Below are 22366 nucleotides of genomic sequence, written 5' to 3' on the forward strand. Positions count from 1 at the left end.
TGACTATTTATACACAAACACTAATTGCAATTTAAAAAGCAACAGGTGTGGGAAATGCCATTTAAACCTGTGTGTGTCACTTTGTGTGTCTGTAACAAGGCCAAGCATTCAAGGGTATGTAAACTTTTGATCAGGGCCATTTGGGTGATATCTGTTATCATTATGATTTAAAAAGGAGCCAAACAACTATGTGATAATAAATGGCTTTATATGATCACTATCCTTAAATAAAAGACAGTTTTTTTGCATGATCAGTCATATTTTCAAAATCAATGCCAAAATTTCACAATTTCTGCCAGGGTATGCAAACTTTTGAGCACAACTGTATATCACAGTTCCAGTGGGTCAGAAGTTTACATACACTAAGTTAACTGTGCCTTTAAGCAGCTTGGAAAATTCCAGAAAAGGATGTCAAGCCTTTAGACAATAGCCAATTAGCTTCTGAAAGGAGGTGTACTGAATTGGAGGTGTACCTGTGGATGTATTTAAGGCCTACCTTCAAACTCAGTGCCTCTTTGCTTGACATCATGGGAAAATCAAAAGAAATCAGTTAAGACCTCAGAATAAAAATTGTGGACCTCCACACGTCTGGTTCATCCTTGGGAGCAATTTCCAAGTGCCTGAAGGTACCACGTTCATCTGCACAAACAACAGTATGCAAGTATAATCACTATGGGACCACGGAGCCATCATACCGCTCAGGAAGGAGACACATTCTGTCTCCTAGAGATGAAAGCAGTTTGGTGCGAAAAGTGCAAATCAATCTCAGAACAACAGCAAAGGACCTTGTGAAGATGCTGGAGGAATCAGGTAGACAAGTATCTACATATATCCACAGTAAAATAAATCCTATATCGAAATAACCTGAAAGGCTGCTCAGCAAGGAAGAAGCCAATGCTCCAAAACTGGCATAAAAAAGCCAGACTACAGTTTGCAAGTGCACATGGGGACAAAGATCTTACATTTTGGAGAAATTTCCTCTGGTCTGATGAAACAAAAATGGAACTTTTTGGCCATAATGACTGTCGTTATGTTTGGAGGAAAAAGGGTGAGGTTTGCAAGCCGAAGAGCACCATCCCAACCGTGAAGCATGGGGGTGGCAGCATCATGATGTGGGGGTGCTTTGCTGCAGAAGGCACTGGTGCACTTCACAAAATAGATGGCATCATGAGGAAGGAAAATTATGTGGCTATACTGAAGCAACATCTCAAGACATCAGCCATGAAATTAAAGCTCGGTCGCAAATGAGTCTTCCAAATGGACAATGACCCCAAGCATACCTCCAAAGTTGTGGCAAAATGGATTAAGGACAACAAAGTCAAGGTACTGGAGTGGCCATCACAAAGCCCTGACCTCAATCTGATAGAAGATTTGTGGGCAGAACTGAAAAAGCATGTGCGAGTAAGGAGGCCTACAAACCTGACTTTACACCAGTTCTGTCTGGATGAACGGGCCAAAATTCCAGCAACTTATTGTGAGAAGCTTGTGGAAGGCTAAATGTCAGGAATTGTGAAAAACTGAGTTGAAATATATTTGGCTATGGTGTATGTAAAATTCTGACATCAACTGTATCTGTGGTTTCCCCTCTCTGTCCCTTGGTACTGGTAAAATGTGCTGTAGAAACCCATTGCTCTCCAATTCTTCAATTTTTATGCATTTTGGTTAATCAGCTCTGACCTCATATTCCTGTTCCTAAATGCATATTTATACATACTGTTTGTCATTTTTTCTCACTTTCTTGCTCTCTGGGAGGACAACAGCTTCCCCACAGTTTAACTATTGTTTACACTTTCACATTATTTCTTCATCATTCTTTTGCTTTTTTATGGCAGATTCTTCAAGGTTTATTGGATGGGAGGGGCAACACATCAGCTTAAGCACTGGGGTATCTCAAGGTTCATTGCTTGCCCCCCTCCACTTCTCTATATACATAACCTCACTGGTCCCATGATACGCAGCTCAACCTGTCATTTCTCCCTGATGACCCCACTATCTGAGATCATAATCTGGTTTACATTTCAGACGGAACACCACCTTCAGCTCTACAATACAGAACTCCTTGTCATCCCGTCCAGTCCATCAAATGACCACAAAATCATTGTGCAGCTGGACTCAACAACACTTACACTAGTCAGATCAACCAGGAACCAGCTTAACTCACTCCCAACATCTCAATACTGTCTGGTCATGCAGATTAGCACTTTACACTGTCAGAAAATCAAACCCTCCCTGTCTGAATATGCCAAACAGCTCCTGGTCCAGCTTCTTGTTATCTTACTACTGTAATGTTCTGTTGGCCGACAGATGATCCAGAACATGATGGGCTTTCTGGTCTTCAACCTTAAAGGGCCCATGTCACACCTTATGGTCTCTGTAGCTGTCTGTATCAAATTCAAGGCTCTGGCACTTGCGTTCAGAACTGCCGCTTAATCAGAACCCTCTTACCTCAACACTCTCCTACAAGTCTATGTTCACTCTTGACCTCAGGGGTCAGTGTATGAGGGGCACCTGGTGGACCCAGCACAATGAGGTACAAAGTCGCTTACCAAAAACCTTCACATTTTTTAAGAACCTTTCTTTGCATGACAATCAACAATTCCATAATTGTGGTTCCTGAGTAAAAACATGTATTCTGCTGATGAGCTGTATTAAAGTCTGTCTAAACACACCTTTTCTTGGTATGCCTTTTTTTGCTGCAGCTGATGTTGTCTGAGCTGCCTTTGCTTATTTAACCTTCAACAATCTTAAGCCATCTTTACACTGCAGTGTGAAGTACTATATGGTTGCAGTGGTTAGGCCTTTGCTTGAAATACCCACCTGTCAACTTGTCTGCAGTTGTAGAGAGCATATCTTAGCAAGGACCATAAATTCTATAAGGACAGTTCACTGCTCTATATCAGATCTACTGAACTAAGCCTCGACGGCTCTTGCATATAGTGTTTTTTGGCTTAGGGGCCCAAAGAATTAACCTTTTTTTTAATGCTACTTCTTATATACATAGAGTAGTACCACTCAGCAACGTTATTGCACATCTAAAAAATGGCACAAATCATCTAAGAAAAAAACATCTATTAAAGTGCACAAATAGTTGTTTTAGGAACACTTGCCGCAAGCTTCACCCATTGTATATTTAGCAAGTGCACACTGCTGACATCTCTGTTAGTGATGAGGAAAGAGAGAGAGGGAAAGTCAGAAAATACATGCAAGTGACGTTTTGGACAGTGAACTCATCCTGGCCCTGGTGTACGCTGGCTGACCTTCCTCTATTTAACAGCCAGAACCAGACCAGGTGTAATCACTTTCTCCAGTCTTCCTCCTGCCTTTCCAGCCAAGGGAGAGGGAGTAAATGAGCAGGGGGTGGGCCAGTCAAGTGGCCTCCGGCCGACCCTGCTCGCATTTCCCCGGAGCCAGTGGACGATAAGCCTGGCGTGCTATCTGTCTCTCTCTGTTTCCCTCTCCTTTTCCCTCCCACCCTCTCCGTCTCTCTCACAGGCTCAGTACGTTTTGGCAGGCTGAGGGTGGTTTGTATGGTAAAGCATTAAGTCTGTGTGTGTTATGCATGTTGTACATGCTGGAAAGAGGGAGAGAGAGTGAGGGCTGACCCTCCAGTAACCTTGGCTTTGGTCCAGTCAGGGAGTCAGGGAGGAACTAAAGTCTGAGCCCCTCACTCCATTTCACTTCAGCTTCCATTCAGATCAGCCTGCATCAGGGGCTATGCCCTTTCAGGAGAGCCAGGGTAACAGGGGTACTGAAAGGAGAGACGTGTGTTATTTTCCCCTTTTATCCCCTTTTATCTCATTTTCTCTCTCCCCAACCCCCAGTTTCTCTTTCCTTAATTTTCATTTTCTCTTTCTCATCCTGCTGTGAATTTCTACTTAAAGCATTGACAGACAGATTGTTTAACTGGTCTTGCCTCATTAATAACCTCCATCTCAGCTCTCATCACCTTACCGGAAAGCACAATGTGTTGTAGGTAATTTACAGATGCCAATTCAATTGCCATCTAGTAACATAAATAGGATTTGGTGAATTCCATTGGGACAACAAGCACCAACCTGACCCTTAGTTTCATTTTGTTTTGCACCCCCCCATCTCTTTTTCCATTTCTTTGGCAGCTGTTTGTCTGTTTGTCTTCATGCTGTAGTGATCATGAGTTAGCAGTATTCAGTCTGTAGCCTCTCTCTGACCCGAAACATGAGGGCTATCAGAGTTCATCCACAGAGACAGCTCACACCATCACCAAAAAAGAGCCTTTTATCTGATTATACTGTTATTCATGCCCTGTGAAAGGGGCAGGAGTTCTGTAATGCTGGTTTATTGTCAGTCACCGCACAAACAAACACAGAGATTCACATTCCATCTTCATTTTCCTACAGCTGCTGTAAGACCAGTTTTTTTTTTTTTTTTTTTTGTCCAACTCCGCTAACCCCATTTCCTGTGAGCTTTAATAAGGCTCCTTTCTTATAAATGTGAATGGTGACACACCCTTGGCACAAATATTACTGCTGAAAACAGAATCAACAAAAGATACTTTGTGTAATATTTGTAAAAATCCTGTTTTAAATTTCCTTTGAATTTTTTAATATTCCGTAGCACTTTATTTCATTGTCATTTGTTTTTAGCACATTTTGCAACTACAGCTTTCTTTTTAACTTCCTTTTCACTGTAATGTGTAAAGGCATAGATGTGCGTCTTCATTGTCCTTTTTCTTGGATGCTTTTTATGAATAACTGTCAGTAATGCCTATTCCATTGTGTGTACACAAAGATCAGGAATAGCTAATTTTTCTGACCACATGTATTAAAGAATCCGCAGACCTCTCTAAGAAATACCCCAAACTCAAACCTTTTTGAACAACATGAGAACTCAATTGATGTGATCCTCTCAACTTTCTTGACTTCTCCACCATCAAAACTCATTGAAGACTGTTTAAGATGCATGGTATCGGATCTCAGCTCTGACCGTTCTGTCACACTGCTGTCCTAGTAATAACTTTTACATTGTCATAATAGACAGGAAGGTAAGAGGGAGGTCATGTCTTCCTCAGGTCAGTGCCAAGTCTTTCTGTCAAACAGTTATTAATTACCAGCAACTCCTACATTTTGTTTTCAAATATGTTGTATGGAGAAATGGATAATAAAATGGGAAATGTGCTTATCTAATTTCTTAAACTTAGAAAATAGCATTGTGTAGAACTCACCATGGTATGCGTTTGTCGTTCATATTAGATTGAATATAAAGAATGTTTTTAAGCTTAATTTCAATTTGCTTTGTGAATTGTATGTTGATGCACATTAGATTCACTTGTGATAATTATTGTGCAAAAAGGCTCATTCATATATTAGCACTGATTCTTAGTTTACCTAAATTTTACCATTGAAAGTCTTGTGTTTTGTTGCCTTATTGACCTGGCAATAACTCTCTTTTCTGAATGAACAGGAAGTTGAGAGTGAGGCCATGTCCTCTCTAGGTCAACTTAATCTCAGTCAAACACCCATGAATTACTGTTTGTAGCTCTATTAAAATGTCAAAACAAGTCAGTCAGAGGGGCACAGAGGATAGAGGGGCATCCAAAGTCCTCTGTTCTGCAACCCAATACTTTTTTCCTTATTATTTAACTTTTGTTCATTGCTGTAATCATAATTTTTGCATCGTGTATTACTTCTGCCATACTTAGTCGTCTGATTTCACTAAGATGTTAACGAACCATATTTTTCTAAGGTTCTGTCGCTCAGCCAGTTGAGAGCTGTAGATGTTTCAGAAATGGGACTGTTTTGTATTCTGGGGCGTTTAGACACTTTCCTCGAGTCTCTATGACTGCTCCACCAAACCATTACCCCAGAAATAACTCTCCCTTGTCTGAGGAGGACAGGAAGGTGAGTTTGGGGCCAGTTCTTCCCCAGGCTTTGGCTCCTCAGACATTGCGGCCTCAGGAAGAGTGCTGTTTTCACTTGTTCCTGACGTGGCTTGCTAACGGAGTGAACAGGACTGATAACAGAACAATGACCCGAGAGAGGTTCAGCTCGGAGGCAGAGTGTATCAGCAACTGCAACCATTGCCATCTTGACCACCCACTGACCCTGGACTCCCTCATCCTTTTTGGACATGCTTAGAGTTCCCTCAGCAAATGCTCACTTTGCAATTAGAGATTAGTAGTGTCCTGTAGCATCTTATTGTGGTGTAATTGCTACACATCCAGTTGGAGAATCTCTTCCAGTATTGCCATTGAACTGATAAGGTAGAAATTTTGCCTTTATTGACTCTTAGTTTCTTGTCGTTTGTGCTTTTTAATTTTGACCCAAAGATGCTTTGTAGGGCTCACTACACTTCACTCTCCGTTCTCTCCAATTCAAATGCATCTGAACGAGGAAGACCAGAAATGCAAGCTCATGCTTTTTTGAAATTTCGCACTACGCTGCGGATGAGAGATTACGTTTGGCGAACTTTGACCTGTGTTATATAATATAATATAATTTAATATATGTGAATGTAATATTATTAGCTTTTTATAATTTATTATTTATTTAAACCAGAAGCCCTCGTGTGTGTGACATCACGATGTCTGAAATAATTTCGAGTGCTCGAAGCCTAGTGTGACTGGGGCTTAAAACCATTTTTATTTTTATTTTTAAGATATTTAGGCTCTCAGAATACTTTGGGCTTGGCCCTCTGCTCTGCTGAGATGAAGAAAAAAAATCCTCAGAATCCCTCTTGAGATTTCCATCCATATTGTCTTATTCATATCAGTTTCTGCTTCCCCAAATGTAATTATATAAGCCACTCTGTGGTGACAAAGCCCCAGCAGCAGAAGGGTGAAAATCATACCAGCAGAATGGACCAGTAGCATGTGGTCATTGTTTAATTTTTAACTCTTCTCTGCTCCAAGTTCAATGCTGGGCAAATTCTTTGAGAAAGCATTTGTGACTTACTCATCCTGAAGGGCAGAGCACTTGAAGTGAGTAATCTGAAGGGTGCAGGGCATTACTGTTTGGTACACCCTATACATAGACATAACGTTGCCACTTTATTTTGTTACCTTGATAATGTAGCAAAATACTTTTGTGGCAAAAAAAAAAATGGAGGTTTTAAAATCTCAAGAAGTAAATGACCTCAGCTTTCAAAATGAATTGCAAGGATTTGCCACACGGGGTCACATGGTCATAAACCGCAAAATTGCTTGCTTGAAGTCACCATCATCTGTTCACTTCAAAAACAGTCTTGTTGAAGGACCCTTCATTAAGGTGTTACATTGCTTGCGTTCATGTGGAATGACCATCCACATATTGCCCTTTAAGGGTGAAACATTTTTCACCTGAAACCACAACAACTTTTACTCCCCCTTTCTTTCTGCTCTTGCCGATCTTCCTATGCCGCAGTCTCCTCTTTCATTCCCAATCCATAATTTTCCTCTTCCTCCTCCACATCATCTTTCCATTATGGATTCCTTCTTGCTCTTCTTCAAAAAAAATGTGTCCAAATTTTTATATTTTTTCTTGTTCCTCTTATACTCTTTTTTTTTTTTTTTTTTTTTTTTTTTTCTGAAATGAGGCACTGTTTTTTCTCTCCTTTTGATTGACAGTTGCTGTCATCTCCAGCACTGGTGCTTCTAAGACCTTGTCATTGAAAGAGTTTGCTTGACAAGCGGTGAAAAGCACATTCAAGATTTTTAAACCTTGCTGATTGACATGAGTATCCTTCCCCTGCAGTTAAGAGCATGTTTGTTTGTATAGACTCTGATTTGTGTTGGAGAGTCTCATTCTTACTGCTTGCTGGACACTTTCGCGTAGATGCAGCCTAAGCCAAGATAACCTCCTTGGATAACCTCTGACCTCTGGGGTGCTACTGCTATGTGGACTGAAATGTGGCTTAAGAAACAGGCAGCCACTTTTCTTTAACTCCGAGACTGCTTATCATTTTCCTCCCAGCGGACTTTGACTGATGTTGAATGATGCTTCAGCGCTCCTCATTGCCTTTCTTTTTGTCTGCTTATTTCTGTCCTCATTTCTGCATTCACACAATCCAGAACTTTTAGCTGTGCTAAAGGTTTTTTGTTCCAACCAAGTAGTACAGACCTCTCTGTTGCTTATCTCTGCAGGTCAATGTTAAGATAGCATTGGACTGTTCTCTTAACCCCCCTCACACAAAGGTTAACAGATTTCTCATAGATACCTCTAGAAAAATGACCATAAGTGGTGATGCTATGAGGGTCAAAATGCATGGATGTTAAAGATGCACCTAAAGAGCTGTGTGTTTGAGACCACACTTTTGATTGAAGGGAGTGGACAAGATGAGTTGGGGTCATGCCCATTGTTGTCTGTCATTCCATAAAGGTAGCAGCTCACTAACTGATTTATTTCACTGATTGTCAGTTGTCAGCCTTGTTTATATAATTGTTGGAAAAACAAAAGGAGTTGGTGTATGCGACCTTGCTCATCAACAGGTGAACGTCAAGAGCCCCACCCACTCAATTTCCTGAGTGTCACTGTTCACTTCCATTGCATCTTTTTTCCATTAATGACATAATTTGCTTTCTAGGGTGAACTAATCCTTTTATGGTCTTGCTAACACTCTCTGCAGCCTCTAGGAACAGCAAATGGCTTGAAGTATCTCAAAGTCAGAGAGTGGTGGGCTCTCATAGCCTTGAAATTGACCAGTGAGCTAGCCGTAATGCACATGTGACTTCTCACCTCCAATTCATGCTGAAGAATGAACAAGCCATATTGTCTGTGACCCAGCAAATGTGATCTGGTCCAAACTCTTCTTTCTTGTGAAGAAACATCCTATTGCAAACCCAGTAGCAACACGTGGTTCATGGGGAGTGTTTATTCATGCAGTGCTCCTTAACGCCAGCTTAACGTTGGATTGCTACCAATATAAGGTGTTGCAGTACTCATCCCATGTTAAGTAGACTTTTAAAATATATTTTTATTAAGACAAAACCCTAGGCTATGTTGGCAGTTGAGTGTATTGGCTTTTTTGAATATAGAACAGCCCACCTGTGCTATAGAACATTTTTCTATAGATACTTTAACCTCTTTTTATCCCTACTCCATCCCTTTCTCTTTCTTTGCTTTCTGTTGTTTCAGCAAAGTGGGTTTTTATTGTTATTTCTTGACTTAATAAACTGAAACTCAACTGAGTTTGGCCTGCATGAGCCTCTAGGGCTGATGGCCCAATTCCAGAGAATGCACCGTACAACAACGAGAGCCAGAGGTGAGAGAAAGGAGAACTAACGAGACAAGGTATTAGAGAGGATGGTATGGATGAAATGATAGTGATGGTGATGTGCATAAAGAGAAAACACAACTGTATGACATTAGGGAAAAGAGATATATAATTTAATACAAAAGTTAAAGGAACTGTTCACCCAAAGATGAAAATTCTGTCATCATTTACTCACCTTAATGTCGTTCCAAACCCATGACTTATTCTTCTGCAGAACACAAAAGGAGATATTTTAAGGAATATTTAGTATACTGATTTCAATAATGTAGCTGTTGATAATGACTCACTTTAAAGTTTAAACAAGCACCCAGAAGTATAATAAAAGTAGTCAATGCGACTTATTGAGGCAAATGCAGTTCATTTGCATTTGCCTCATTAAGTCGTTATAAATAGTCATACATTATTGACGGCCACTGGGTTGCTAGGGCATAGGTAAGCATTACATAAGTCCCCTGCCTGAGAACATTTTTAGGTTTATCACAGCAGTGAAGCGCAAATCAAACTTTGTTTTTCTAGAGCACTGCCAGAAAGAGCAACAAGTCTAGGGGGAGAAATAACAAGGCAGTCAAGTCCCAACACCACCAGGCTATTAATGAGAAAAGCTGTTTCTGCAGCGTACCAAACAAACAAGTGTGACGGTCAGAAAAACAGCTTGGAGCCCTTATCCAAACGGGCTAGTGCAATGAGAGATAGTGTGAATGAGGGTTGACACTGAGGCTACAAGGAAAACAAGAGCAACACATCAATGTGCAACGTAATGTTTTATTTTTTGCCTCCCTTTCTCTCCATCATTCTTTCTTTTAGAAGAATGAGAGGAAGTGATTATCCAGCTCCTGCCCGCCCCCATGCCCTAGCTCCTCTCTAGCATGGCCCTCTGTTTGTTCAGAGAGGGGCCGATATCGCTGTTGGGGGTCACGCCGAAGTGAAAGAGAGAGACTGAGTGAAAGTTCATTGGGAGGTGAAGGCGGGGCAGAGAGGCAGAGCGGAAAGGTGAAACCCAGGTCATGGACGCGTTTGACACACTCGCTAGTGCTATGTAGAATGCAAGTGCGTGTGTATGGGGGGGATTACGAATGACAGCAGCAGATCCAGGCCCTTTTCTCTCTCTCCCTCTTCCTCTTCCTCCTCCTCAGTGGCTGTTGTTGTCCTTTCTCTCTCGGCGAGGCTACAGAGCATGCCAAAAGGGAAGAAGAGAGCAGAATGAGAGAAAACAAGATATGCATGCAAATCCAAAAATCACTTATCTCACCCAGGTGCTTATCTACCACAGTGTGTGAGTGTGATGTCGTGAGAAGTGTTGTTTATAAAGCACAGGTGGCTGAAGTAGGTGGCTTACAAACACAGTTGTCTATTATGGACATTTCCTGTCATTCTGATGCATCTTCCTCATGGTGGTTTTATGTTTCAGTAGAGTAATTATTGTATATTAATTTGTCAACCATGTTATTTTGGCGTGTGTGAGGCATTTTTTTCTGTTTGAAAGTTTGATGACATGTTTGATTGTGTTTGTTTACATTCCCAGCACTCCACTTAATCTGTAAATATCTGTTAAAGTGCGTGTGTTTGTGTGTGTGTGTTTGTGTGAGTGGGTTTGTTTGGGAGGAAGGAATGTGCTCTGTTGTTTAGAGAGCCAATGCTGAGGGGTGCATGTTTTGGCAGGGCTCCAGCAAGGTCAGTAGCTAGCCGTGTCAATCATGGGTCATTACCGGTCCATTATTGGGTCAGGTCCGGGTCACAAGCGGGCTGAAACAGCCTCGCATTCAGGGTGAAAGAGTGTAAATGGCCCTCTTTAACCTCCCTCCATTCTCCTGTAATCCCCTGCTTTGTCATGTTGCTTTCCCCTGTGTCTCCTCTATAATCTCATTTAGAGGCCCTGCTCACTTATGTAACATTGGGAAAAGTGAACTGGCCTGATCTAACAAGGCCAGAAATGGTGTCAAACTGTGTTTAATGAACTTTAATGATCTCTCTTTGTCTTTGTATTCCCATTACAACCATCATCATTCCTGTTTTTAGTTATTGGATCTCTTCACCCAGTGGGACTGGTCCACGTATCTGGCTGACTACGGCCGCCCTACCTGCAAGTACCTGAGGGTTAATCCACACACGGCACTGGCCCTCCTAGAGAAGTGAGTGTCACTCTAACGCTCGTCCCTTGCTCTCTTTCTCTCTCATTGCACATGCACAGCCTTACTTTAAGGCCTTGTTTACACCTGGTATTAAGATTTTGGGTAATGTGATCACAAGTGTAAAATGCATCCCAAATGCATCTTTGTTGACCAGTTGTGTTCGGATTTGTGTTCAGAGGGGAGGGTCTACATCATTACATCAGTGTATTACTGCATAATAACAAAGTGTAGATCAGAAAAAGAACAAAAAATTCATTTATATTTGCATATAATCTAAGCACAAACATGCCATTTAGAGCTGATTTCTCAGTTATTTTAGTCGAGTGCCTGTATTAACTTTGGGTGTGCATGCTTCTCATCTGTCACTGCCTGTTCATATCAAACACCATGAGGAAGTTATGTGAAGTTATTGTGCATGGACACTGTAAAAATATATATATATATATTGTGCAAACTTCAAGGTGACATGATGCAGTAAGATTTTTGAGTTCTCTCAACAACTGTCTTAAAATTTTCCTTAGTAACATTGCTTTGTTTAGTCTATATGAATTTGTTTGTTCACCAAATCACAAATTTCTTGTTCAGCCAACTATCAATTCGCAATATGAGAACTTTCATTTTGTCACTATTTCAATCACTGTTACATGACATTAACTGCAGTCTGCCTCTGAAGACAGGTATGTCTTGCAAGGCAAGGCTGCATGTACAATTGTTTAATAGTGACACACAGTAGACCTCAACACTTCACATACAAACCTCAATAATGGTGACAATCAACAAACCTCATTAAGTTAAAATATGAGCTACTAACATAACCAACTGACTAACAGTCACAACAAAAAAACAACAATAACAGCATAAATAAAGTCAAAAAACAGAAAAAAAAAAAAAAAAAAGACTTTAGGCTTAACACTAACCAAATAATTGATTCATGTTGCAATGCATGCTAGGAACTCTGAAATTGTTCGTTCAGACAATTCTGTTAGGCCAGTTGGGGTAACATTTGTTGGAATATAGTTGGTCTAACGTGTTTTTATGTAGATAGTAAGAAATTACATTTCGTAGTATCTGTGACTCAAAAACCCTCATAAGCTGGATAAAATGCAAAAAAAAAAAATTACAGTGTACTGTATATGCATGCACCAATCAGATGGTTATTTTCCTTCAAAACCCTAGATAACTGGCAAAGTTTAAAAATATTGTTTTAGCACATTGGATAATTGACAGGTGAGTAGGCACCACTGTTCAAACACATTCGAAAGAATAAGCATTGAAATTCTGAACTCAGTGTGATCATGTGTTTTCAAACCCTTCCGAATGTGGTTTTAGTGTACAAATCTCAAAATGTTTTGGACCACATTTTTGTTATTAACATTTATATTGGTTCATAAATTAACACAAAACATACAACAACATATATATAATGAATCAAACACTTTAAACATTAAACCCCCACTATATCCCCTCCCCCTATCAAACTCTCAACCCACCCTGACCCCCCCACGAACACCCCTGTGGTCAATAGAATATAGACACACACACAGAAAAAAAAAAATCACAAAACTAAAACAACAACATAAAATAACATACAATAATCAAGTATAATAAAAAAACAAACAAAAAAAAACAAACTCTAAATTACTCCCTCCACCGCCCCTCCTCGAGATTCCCTCAAAAATGCTAAATAATTGCCCCATTTCTTATTGTAAGATTCCCTAACCCCCATCCTTATGCTCGACCCCTCCTCGAAGGCAGCCATCCCCCCCATCTCCGCGCACCACTCCTGGAACGAGGGTGCTCCATCTGACTTCCATGACCTCCCTATCTCCCAAAATACAGAGTCTGGGGCAGAACGAGACCTGAGTGCCCAACACATCACACACAAAACTGTGCACCTTCAGCCAAAATTCTTGGATCTTACGGCACCCCCAAAAAACATGGATGGTGTCTTCATCTTCAGAATGGCATCGCCAGCAGATGGGTGTGTCCTTAAGACCAAGCCAATACAATCTAGAGGGGGTCCAAAAAAATCTATGTAAAATCTTAAATGGCAAAAGGCGAACCCTTGCTTCTCTAGATGCAGTTTTTATGTTTTTTAGAATCCTTGCCCACACTCCCTCCTCCAATAACATATTTAAATCTTCCTCCCATAATCTTTTGAGAGAATTTAAAGTTCCGTCCCCCAGACTCTAAATTAACAGGGAGTAATACACTGATGCCTCATGACCCTTCCCAAAAGCAGCAATCACCACTTCCAGAGTATCTGCCACTCTAGGGGGGTGTATGCTACTCCCAAAAACAGAGCAGAGTAGGTGGCGCAGCTGTAAATACTTCAAAATTGAGATCTGGGAATCCCAAAATGTTGAATCATATTTTCAAAAGATCTCAATACTCCACTCTCATATAGGTCACCAAGTGTATTAACCCCCCTCACAAGCCAATCTGACCAACAGAAAGGGGACTTATTAATACATAGTTTAGGGTTCAGCCATTTGCTCGAGGCTACGTTTAAATAAATATCAGAATCAAACACTCTGGACACTTTTGTCCATATCGAGTGCAAATGCAAAATAACGGGGTACGACTTAACCTCTCCGGCTAGTTTAATCGAAAGGCTTTGCAGTGGCGAGATGGGGCAAGAACTTCCTTTTCAATACAAAACCAGGGAGGAGCTCTCTCAGGTGGAAGCGACCAATGAGCCAAATGTCTAAGACTGAATGCATAATAATAAAACAAAATCTTGGGTAGGCCTAACCCACCTTTGTCAAACGGCCTATGTAACTTATTGAAATTTAACCTGGGACGCTTACCATTCCAAATGAAGGACTTCGCTATGCTATCAAATTGCTTGAAATAAGAGAGGGGGACATCTGCAGGGAGAGACTGTAGCAGGTAATTGAATTTTGGAATACAATTCATTTTAATAACATTAACCTTACCAATCATCGATAAGTGTAATGAAGCCCACCTGTCCACATCATTCGAAAATGTTTTTATTAAGGGATCAAAATTAACTCTAAATCAGACAAATTTGCTGGGAATAAAATTCCCAAATACTTACTTCCCTATTTGGGCCACTGGAAGGCCGTTACTGGACAGTATGCTGTCAAAGCCAAAGCTTTGGATTTAGACCAAATGACTTTGTATTCTGAGAATTTGGAAAAGGAGTTAATTCTGTGGAGGCAAGGCAAAGATCTAGTAGGGTCAGAGACAAATAATAAAATATCATCTGTATAAAGCAGAAGCTTATGTGCCACACCTCCTGCCGTCACCCCTGGAAAATCATCCTCCTTTCTTATCGTGGCTGCTAATGGTTCCAGGGCAAGACAGAACAATAATGGGGAAAGAGGGCAACCCTGCCGGGTGCCCCTATCCAGAGTAAAATAATCTGAAATTAACCCATTTGTTTGCACCGCTGCCACAGGGTGTCTATAAAGTAACTTAATCCAACCAATAAATGTACTCCCGAACCCATACCTTTCCAAAATCTCAAAAAGATAATCCCATTCTACCATATCAAACGCCTTTTCGGTGTCAAGTGAGATGGCAGCGACCGGAGATTGATCATTCGCTACTGACAACATGATATTGATGAGACGGCAAATATTATCATAAGAGCTACGGCCCCGAATAAACCCCACCTGATCTATATGTATAAGAGATGTCATAATTTTACTTAATCGATTAGCCAGAATTTTGCCAGAATCCATCTGACTGGATCAGGGAAATTGGGCGGTAACTTTTACACTCGCTTGGATCTTTGTCCTTTTTTAGAATCAGACTGATCCGGGCTTGTGTCATGGTTGGAGGAAGCTTTCCATTCTTTAATGATTCCGTATAAACTTCTAACAAAAGTGGAGCCAGTTCTGTAGCATAAGATTTGAAAAACTCAGAGGAAAAGCCGTCAGGCCCCGGAGACTTGCCTGTAGGCAAGGCCTTAATTACCTCATCAAGCTCCTCCAAGGTTATCTCAGAATCAAGAGAATTTTTTTGCACAGTCGTCAGTTTAGGGAGATCTAATGGTTCCACAAAGTTCCTAATATCTTCATCAGTGGATGAAGACGTGGAACTATAGAGATCAAAATAGAATTCTTTAAAAGCATTTTTAATATCAATGACCGAGGTAAATATTTCACCACCAGCAGATTTCACTGAGGGAATGGTAGAAAAAGACTCTCTCTGCTTTATATATCTAGACAAAAGTTTTCCTGCTTTGTACCCCGACTCAAAGTATGACTGTCTTGCCCTGAATAACCAAAACTCCACTTTCCGTGACAAAATAGTATTATATCTATATTTCAATCGGGTCAATTCTCTGAGGCCATCAGATGACATACGGCGCTTCAGCTCTGCCTCGGCACTTTTAATATTTCCTTCCAACTCCACAAGTTCTTGTGCTTTGGATTTTTTAATGAATGAGGCATATTGTATGATCCGACCCCTAAGAACTGCCTTAAGTGTCTCCCAAGCCACGCCCACAGAGGATACTGGGGACCAGTTGGTCTCCATATAAACATTGATTTCAGTCTTTAACATTTGTTGGAAATCAGGATTTTGCAAAAGGGACACATTAAGGCGCCAACTATATGATTTCTTTTTCTCTGTATATGGCAACACCTCTAAACTCACCAGAGCGTGATCTGAGACTTAAGATATTTCCAATTGAGCAATTAACAACAGATGAAATGCAGGATTTGAATATAAAAAAAAAAAATCTATTCTAGAATAAATCTTATGGACTGATGAAAAAAATGTATAGTCCCTACCGGATGGGTTCAAAAGTCTCCAAATATCCTTAAGACCAAGATTTTTACACATCCTGTGAAGCGTCAGTGTTGCTCTAGGGGGTTTACACACTTTTGCTTCACTATGATAAAGGACTGAGTCCATCAAAAGATTAAAGTCTCCTCCCAATATTATATTATGAGGGGTGCCAGCTGCTTGCAACATCCCTTCAAGATCTATAAAAAAGCCCTGATCATCAGCGTTAGGTGCGTGAATATTAGCCAAAATCAACCTTTGCCCTTGAATTTCAGCTAAAACAATAATGACTCTTCCTATTTTATCTTTAATCTGTTTGAGAAATTTGAATTGTAGATGTTTATTTAATAATATAATGACTCCCTTGCTCTTACTTGAGCCAGCACTAAAAAAAACATGTCCACCCCATATCTTCCCAATTTTTTCAGCTTCCTGCGGGGAGAGATGTGTTTCTTGAAGAAACACTATATCATATTTCTTACGTTTAAGAAAAATAATAACCTTCCTTCTTTTTATGGGGGCCCCAACCCATTCACATTCCACGTGGTGAGAGACAATCCACTCATATTAACATTTGACATTTTGATATAGTAGAAAAAATTAATTGTGTGTTAAAAACTAAATTATACAGACCACATTCCGCATTAGTGAAACAATCAAACCCCGAACAAAACAAACAGAAAAAAGAAAAACATGTGCATTAACCCCGCGCACGAAAGCGGCAAACGGCGACAATCCCTCTAAACTCAAAAGGTCCTTGAACGCCCATGAGCCCCCACGACAACTTTGCCATCGGATTGCTCAATTTTGCCTCACAAATTTGTGAGGCAAAATTACATAACAGAAAATACTTTGTAAAATAAGCCCAGTCAATAGGAAGAATGAACACAAAGGACATGTAGATTCATTCACAGAATTGTCTCAAATGTGTGATCTTCCACAAAACAAATTCCAGCTGATATAAAACCGTTCAGTTTCCTCAGCCAGATAAACGAATGTTCATTGAGCCAGCTGTTATGAGTTCAGCGGATGACGTAATCATTCCAGTGTCCCATAAAAATACTCAACAAAACAAACCACAGCCACCAGGAGGAATAAGCACGAAGAATGAACAGATTATTCCACAGCTGTTCCAAAGGAGTGTTATTCAATAGAACAAGCTCCAGCCGATAGGCGGAACCAACACAAAAAGAAACAAAACCGGCATCCCGGTTCCCCGGATGGTCGAGTCAGTTCACTCGGAGGCCGCATAAACGTATATACCATGACTTACACAATCCGTCAACTTTATAAAAGACATCCTTTGTGTGAACATGTAGATATTTTGCGGTCATCCGTAGTGTCCACTCTCAAACTGGCTGGGAACTTCAATGCAAAAGTAATCTTTCATCAATGCAAAAGTTTCTTTAAGGAAAAGTGTTATTCACAAAACAAGCTCCAGCCGCTCGGCGGAGCCAACGCTGTTTACTCAGCCATTGATTCAATAAAAGACATTGCCTGATTGGGACATATAAATACTTTGTGACCGACCTTCATTTCTATTCTCAGCTTGGCAGGGAACATCAGAGCAAAAGTGATCTTTTTCTGATGTAAGAGTTTCTTACATTCCTTGAACCGATCGCGTTTCTCTCTTGTCGAACTCGCAAAGTCCGGAAACAAGAAAATATTATGGTTCTTCCAAGAAAGCTTCCCTTTGCTCCTCGCCTGTCGCAACACAAGATCTTTTTCGGATGATCTCAGAAATTTGACCAGAATGGATCGGGGTCTGTCTCCCTCAGCAAATCTGTGAGCTGGGTCTCTGTGAGCTCGCTTGATTTCCAGCTTGTGGCCTGATATGTCGAGCAGACTCGGGAAAAGCTTGTCTAGAAATTTCACCATATCTCTGCCCTCCTCATGCTCAGGAATTCCAACAATTCGAACATTTTTCCTGCGGCTACTATTCTCAAGATCTTCAAGCTTTTCAAGGAGATGTTCCAAATCAACTTTGGTCACGGGCGGATTAGCGGTTAATTCCCTCTATGAAGACTCCAAATAATCGATTCGTTTCTCAGCATCCGACACTCTTGTAACTATCTCAGAGAATTTTATTTCCATCGCCGTAATCGATCGACGTATTACAACGAGATCCTCCAAGTCAGCAAGAACCTTCGTCAGCATCACCAACATGTTGGACAACTGACGCTGGATCACCTCTCCCGCCGCGCCATCCAAATCGAGTCCTCGGTCTGTAGGCCTGTCGGGGCTTTCTTCCTGAACACGTACACTATATTGCCAAAAGTATTCGCTCATCTGCCTTTAGACGCATATGAACTTAAGTGACATCCCATTCTTAATCCATAGGGTTTAATATGACGTCGGCCCACCCTTTGCAGCTATAACAGCTTCAACTCTTCTGGGAAGGCTTTCCACAAGGTTTAGGAGTGTGTTTATGGGAATTTTTGACCATTCTTCCAGAAGCGCATTTGTGAGGTCAGACACTGATGTTGGACGAGAAGGCCTGGCTCACAGTCTTCGCTCTAATTCATCCCAAAGGTGCTCTATCGGGTTGAGGTCAGGACTCTGTGCAGGCCAGTCAAGTTCTTCCACACCAAACTCGCTCATCCATGTCTTTATGGACCTTGCTTTGTGCACTGGTGCGCAGTCATGTTGGAACAGGAGGTTTCCCCAAACTGTTCCCACGAAGTTGGGAGCATGGAATTGTCCAAAATCTCTTGGTATGCTGAAGCATTCAGAGTTCCTTTCACTGGAACTAAGGGGCCAAGCCCAGCTCCTGAAAAACAAACCCACACCATAATCCCCCCTCCACCAAACTTCACAGTTGGCACAATGCAGTCAGACAAGTACCGTTCTCCTGGCAACCGCCAAACCCAGACTCGTCCATCAAATTGCCAGATGGAGAAGCGTGATTCGTCACTCCAGAGAACACGTCTCCACTGCTCTGGAGTCCAGTGGCGGCGTGCTTTACACCACTGCATCCGACGCTTTGCATTGCACTTGGTGATGTATGGCTTGGATGCAGCTGCTCAGCCATGGAAACCCATTCCATGAAGCTCTCTACGCACTGTTCTTGAGCTAATCTGAAGGCCACATGAACTTTGGAGGTCTGTAGCGATTGACTCTGCAGAAAGTTGGCAACCTCTGCGCACTATGCGCCTCAGCATCCGCTGACCCCGCTCTGTCATTTTATGTGGCCTACCACTTCGTGGCTGAGTTGCTGTCATTCCCAATCGCTTCCACTTTGTTATAATACCACTGACAGTTGACTGTGGAATATTTAGTAGCGAGGAAATTTCACGACTGGATTTGTTGCACAGGTGGCATCCTATCACAGTACCACGCTGGAATTCACTGAGCTCCTGAGAGCGGCCCATTCTTTCACAAATGTTTGTAGAAGCAGTCTGCATGCCTAGGTGCTTCATTTTATACACCGATGGCCATGGAAGTGATTGGAACACCTGAATTCAATTATTTGGATGGGTGAGCGAATACTTTTGGCAATATAGTGTAAGTGTCTTTTAATGTCTCCAGATTTTGATTTTTGATTTTTGAAGATTTTGACTTCTTTGCCATGTTTTGCCTCAAAGAGCAAATGTGTAACTGGGTGTATCAAATTTCACCAAATTATAACAAATAAAATAATAAATTTAGCAAAGTGCGCAGAGCTCGTCGCTCACACGTCTGCTGCTTGCATGGCATCACGTGACCTCTGTTTTGGACCACATTTAATGCCAGGTGTTAAACGGGCCTAAGACTTCAGTCCATACTCATTTGATCTATCTTAACCTTTCTGCCCTTCCTCTTATCTGTCACTCATGAGCAGGATTTCCCGATCGTAAGTACTCTGATGCATTTTGTGTTGGGGTGATGAGAGTGTACCAGTTTTTTTTTTAACAGATATGATCAGTTTTTGTTTATATGTTTGGTTTGGTTCATGTCTTGCTTTTCATTGCATGTTAAATTAAAGTTTGGATCTTTATTGATGTAAATTTTCCATGCTATTTATTTATAAAGCAATAAGAGAGTTTGTGTTATATTGTGAATGAGTCATGGCGAAAGAGCATTGTCAGGCAGTACTCACAGTGCGACTATATACACAAGATGGCATGGCCTCGTGCCTTTTACTAAAGCAAATTTATTTTGTGCAATCCTTCTGATAGACTTACACATAAGAAGTCCTGGACATGTAAACTATGTTTAATAGTTGCCCACTATGGGTGCTGAGCAGTGATATTCACAGTAAATAGGTGATGAGCTATTTGAATTTGCAGAAGAATTGTTTATTCATATTATTATAATTAATACATTTAACTGTCAATTGAACATTGGTGTCTTTTATATCATATTAATGTTACTGCCATTTTGCTAAAGCAATAAACCACTCGAGGCTATGTGTTCGTTTTTAACTGTTTCACACCAAGTAAACTCCATACCTGTGGTAAAATCACTGTAAACAGAGACTATCATTGCTTATTGCTTTATTCTGTGCTTTCAGTTTGTGTTCATTCCTCATTAGTGTGTGTGTGTGTGTGTGTGTGTGTGTGTGTTCAGTAATCAGACCTCTTGATCACTGCAACTTTCTGTATCCCTGTGCCACTGTCTTTTTCTTACCTTCTCTCTTTTCCTTTTCTTGCTGTGCTCTCGTGTCTGTGGTATAGAACAGCAGTGGATTGGCATTACACAATCCTTCACACACATATGCACACACACACTCACCTGATCCCATTTGAGCTACGCTTACCTCAGCCTTACCCTCTTGCCCCTCTGTCTCTGTGAATGTGATCTGTATTATTTAGACTGGCAAGGGTTAGTGCAGGAATAAACACACTATGTGTGTGAGTGGGTGTGTGTGTATGCGTGTGTGTTTTCTTGAAATCAGAGCATGACAGTCTCTTTGATGAGAATGGCTTTTCTCTATTGGAGTGTATTTGAAGAGACAATGTAATTTGGTGGGAGGAAATTAAGATTAAATATAAGACTACAAGTTTTAGCTTGTTTGGAAAAACCCCAGGCATTCAAATTCATGTTTGTTTCTAAGTAGTGGAAGAAACTACCGTGAGGAATGGATGTTGTGTTCTACCTTAAGTATGAACTCCAGTGATGTGGTTGTATATGAGCTCACTGCAGTCATCCTGCCTTTGATAAATCTGGTACATATATCAGGACATGTAACTGTTGGCCATCTTTGAAATGCTCCTGGGAGTCTATTTCCAGTCATGCCAGTGCAGCTCCTGTCTACTTGAATGGGGGAACACCAAAATCTCAAAAATGGTTGGTCAAGATTACGATCAAAGAACATATTAAAATCTGACAAATGTTGGTGTCATAAATTGTGCTTCTTTACCTCAGATTACACTAAAAAACGCAATTTTCCCAGCTTGTTTAGTTAATGCGCATGTGTGTTCTCGAGATGATTGACAGGCGCCGTCTGTACCTCCTTTCTACATCCGTTGACCGTTGGGTACTAGAGCTTCTTTGTTGGGCATTCCAATTTCTCCCAATCATTTAAATAGAAGTGGCCCATCTCTGCTAAATAGTCTCTGACTAAACTAAGTTATAACAATACAGTGCAGAAGCTTTGATGCTTTTACAAACACGTGGCCAGTAATATCTAACACTCAAATACACATTTAGCCTTCTTTACTTTTGTTTGTTGAACTCCTGAAGTGAGTCACACACTATCACACTAATCAAAACAAGCGTTCCGTACTAAGCGTGGTGATTGTTATCGTAATGGTAGGCGGCTGTCTGTAATAAGGCAGCGATGCATATAGCTATGCCAACACAGTTATGCATCCATGGCGATGACTGTCTTTCTTATAAGGTGTTTCTCAATATGCAACCTTGTCTGTACTTGTGTTCTTGTGGACTTGTGCAACGTCATCAGTCGCAGCCCAAGTACTGTTCCAATTCAAAGTCCGCATCAAGCCAAGTACAGTCCAAATGCCCAGAGGTATTCTTGCTCCTCCCGTTTTATCGAGGATGCATCGGGAGGTGACTTGTGTGGACATGGACATCAGTATCCCAGAATTTCGCACCAACCAGCGGCAATGGCGAAGGAGAAAGCTCACAAATGTAAGTTATAATTTTTGAAATACTGTTGTTGTGTCACGGAATGTAGTTTTAAGATATTTTTAGGTGAGAATTTTGTTGTTTAAACTTAAAATCTGAAGTCGATTTATCAAGATAGAGCCTATTGAAAATTTGCTCCAATGTTTTCGGAGATGTGAAGTCCCGCTATCTATCAAGATGAC

At 40.9% G+C, this 22366-nt stretch overlaps 1 protein-coding gene across 2 annotated transcripts in view; it reads left to right on the forward strand.

Moving 5' to 3' along the window:
• Positions 1-22366, forward strand: part of exoc6b (exocyst complex component 6B) — a 170133-nt gene that overhangs the window by 142941 nt on the left and 4826 nt on the right. For both annotated transcript variants that reach the window (XM_051722276.1, XM_051722363.1), the window contains one exon: positions 11242-11354. In XM_051722276.1, the coding sequence (XP_051578236.1) occupies positions 11242-11354 (113 nt within the window). The remainder of the gene's footprint in view (positions 1-11241; positions 11355-22366) is intronic.

Source organism: Myxocyprinus asiaticus, chromosome 1, assembly GCF_019703515.2.
Source record: "Myxocyprinus asiaticus isolate MX2 ecotype Aquarium Trade chromosome 1, UBuf_Myxa_2, whole genome shotgun sequence".
Taxonomy (NCBI): Eukaryota; Metazoa; Chordata; class Actinopteri; order Cypriniformes; family Catostomidae; genus Myxocyprinus; species Myxocyprinus asiaticus.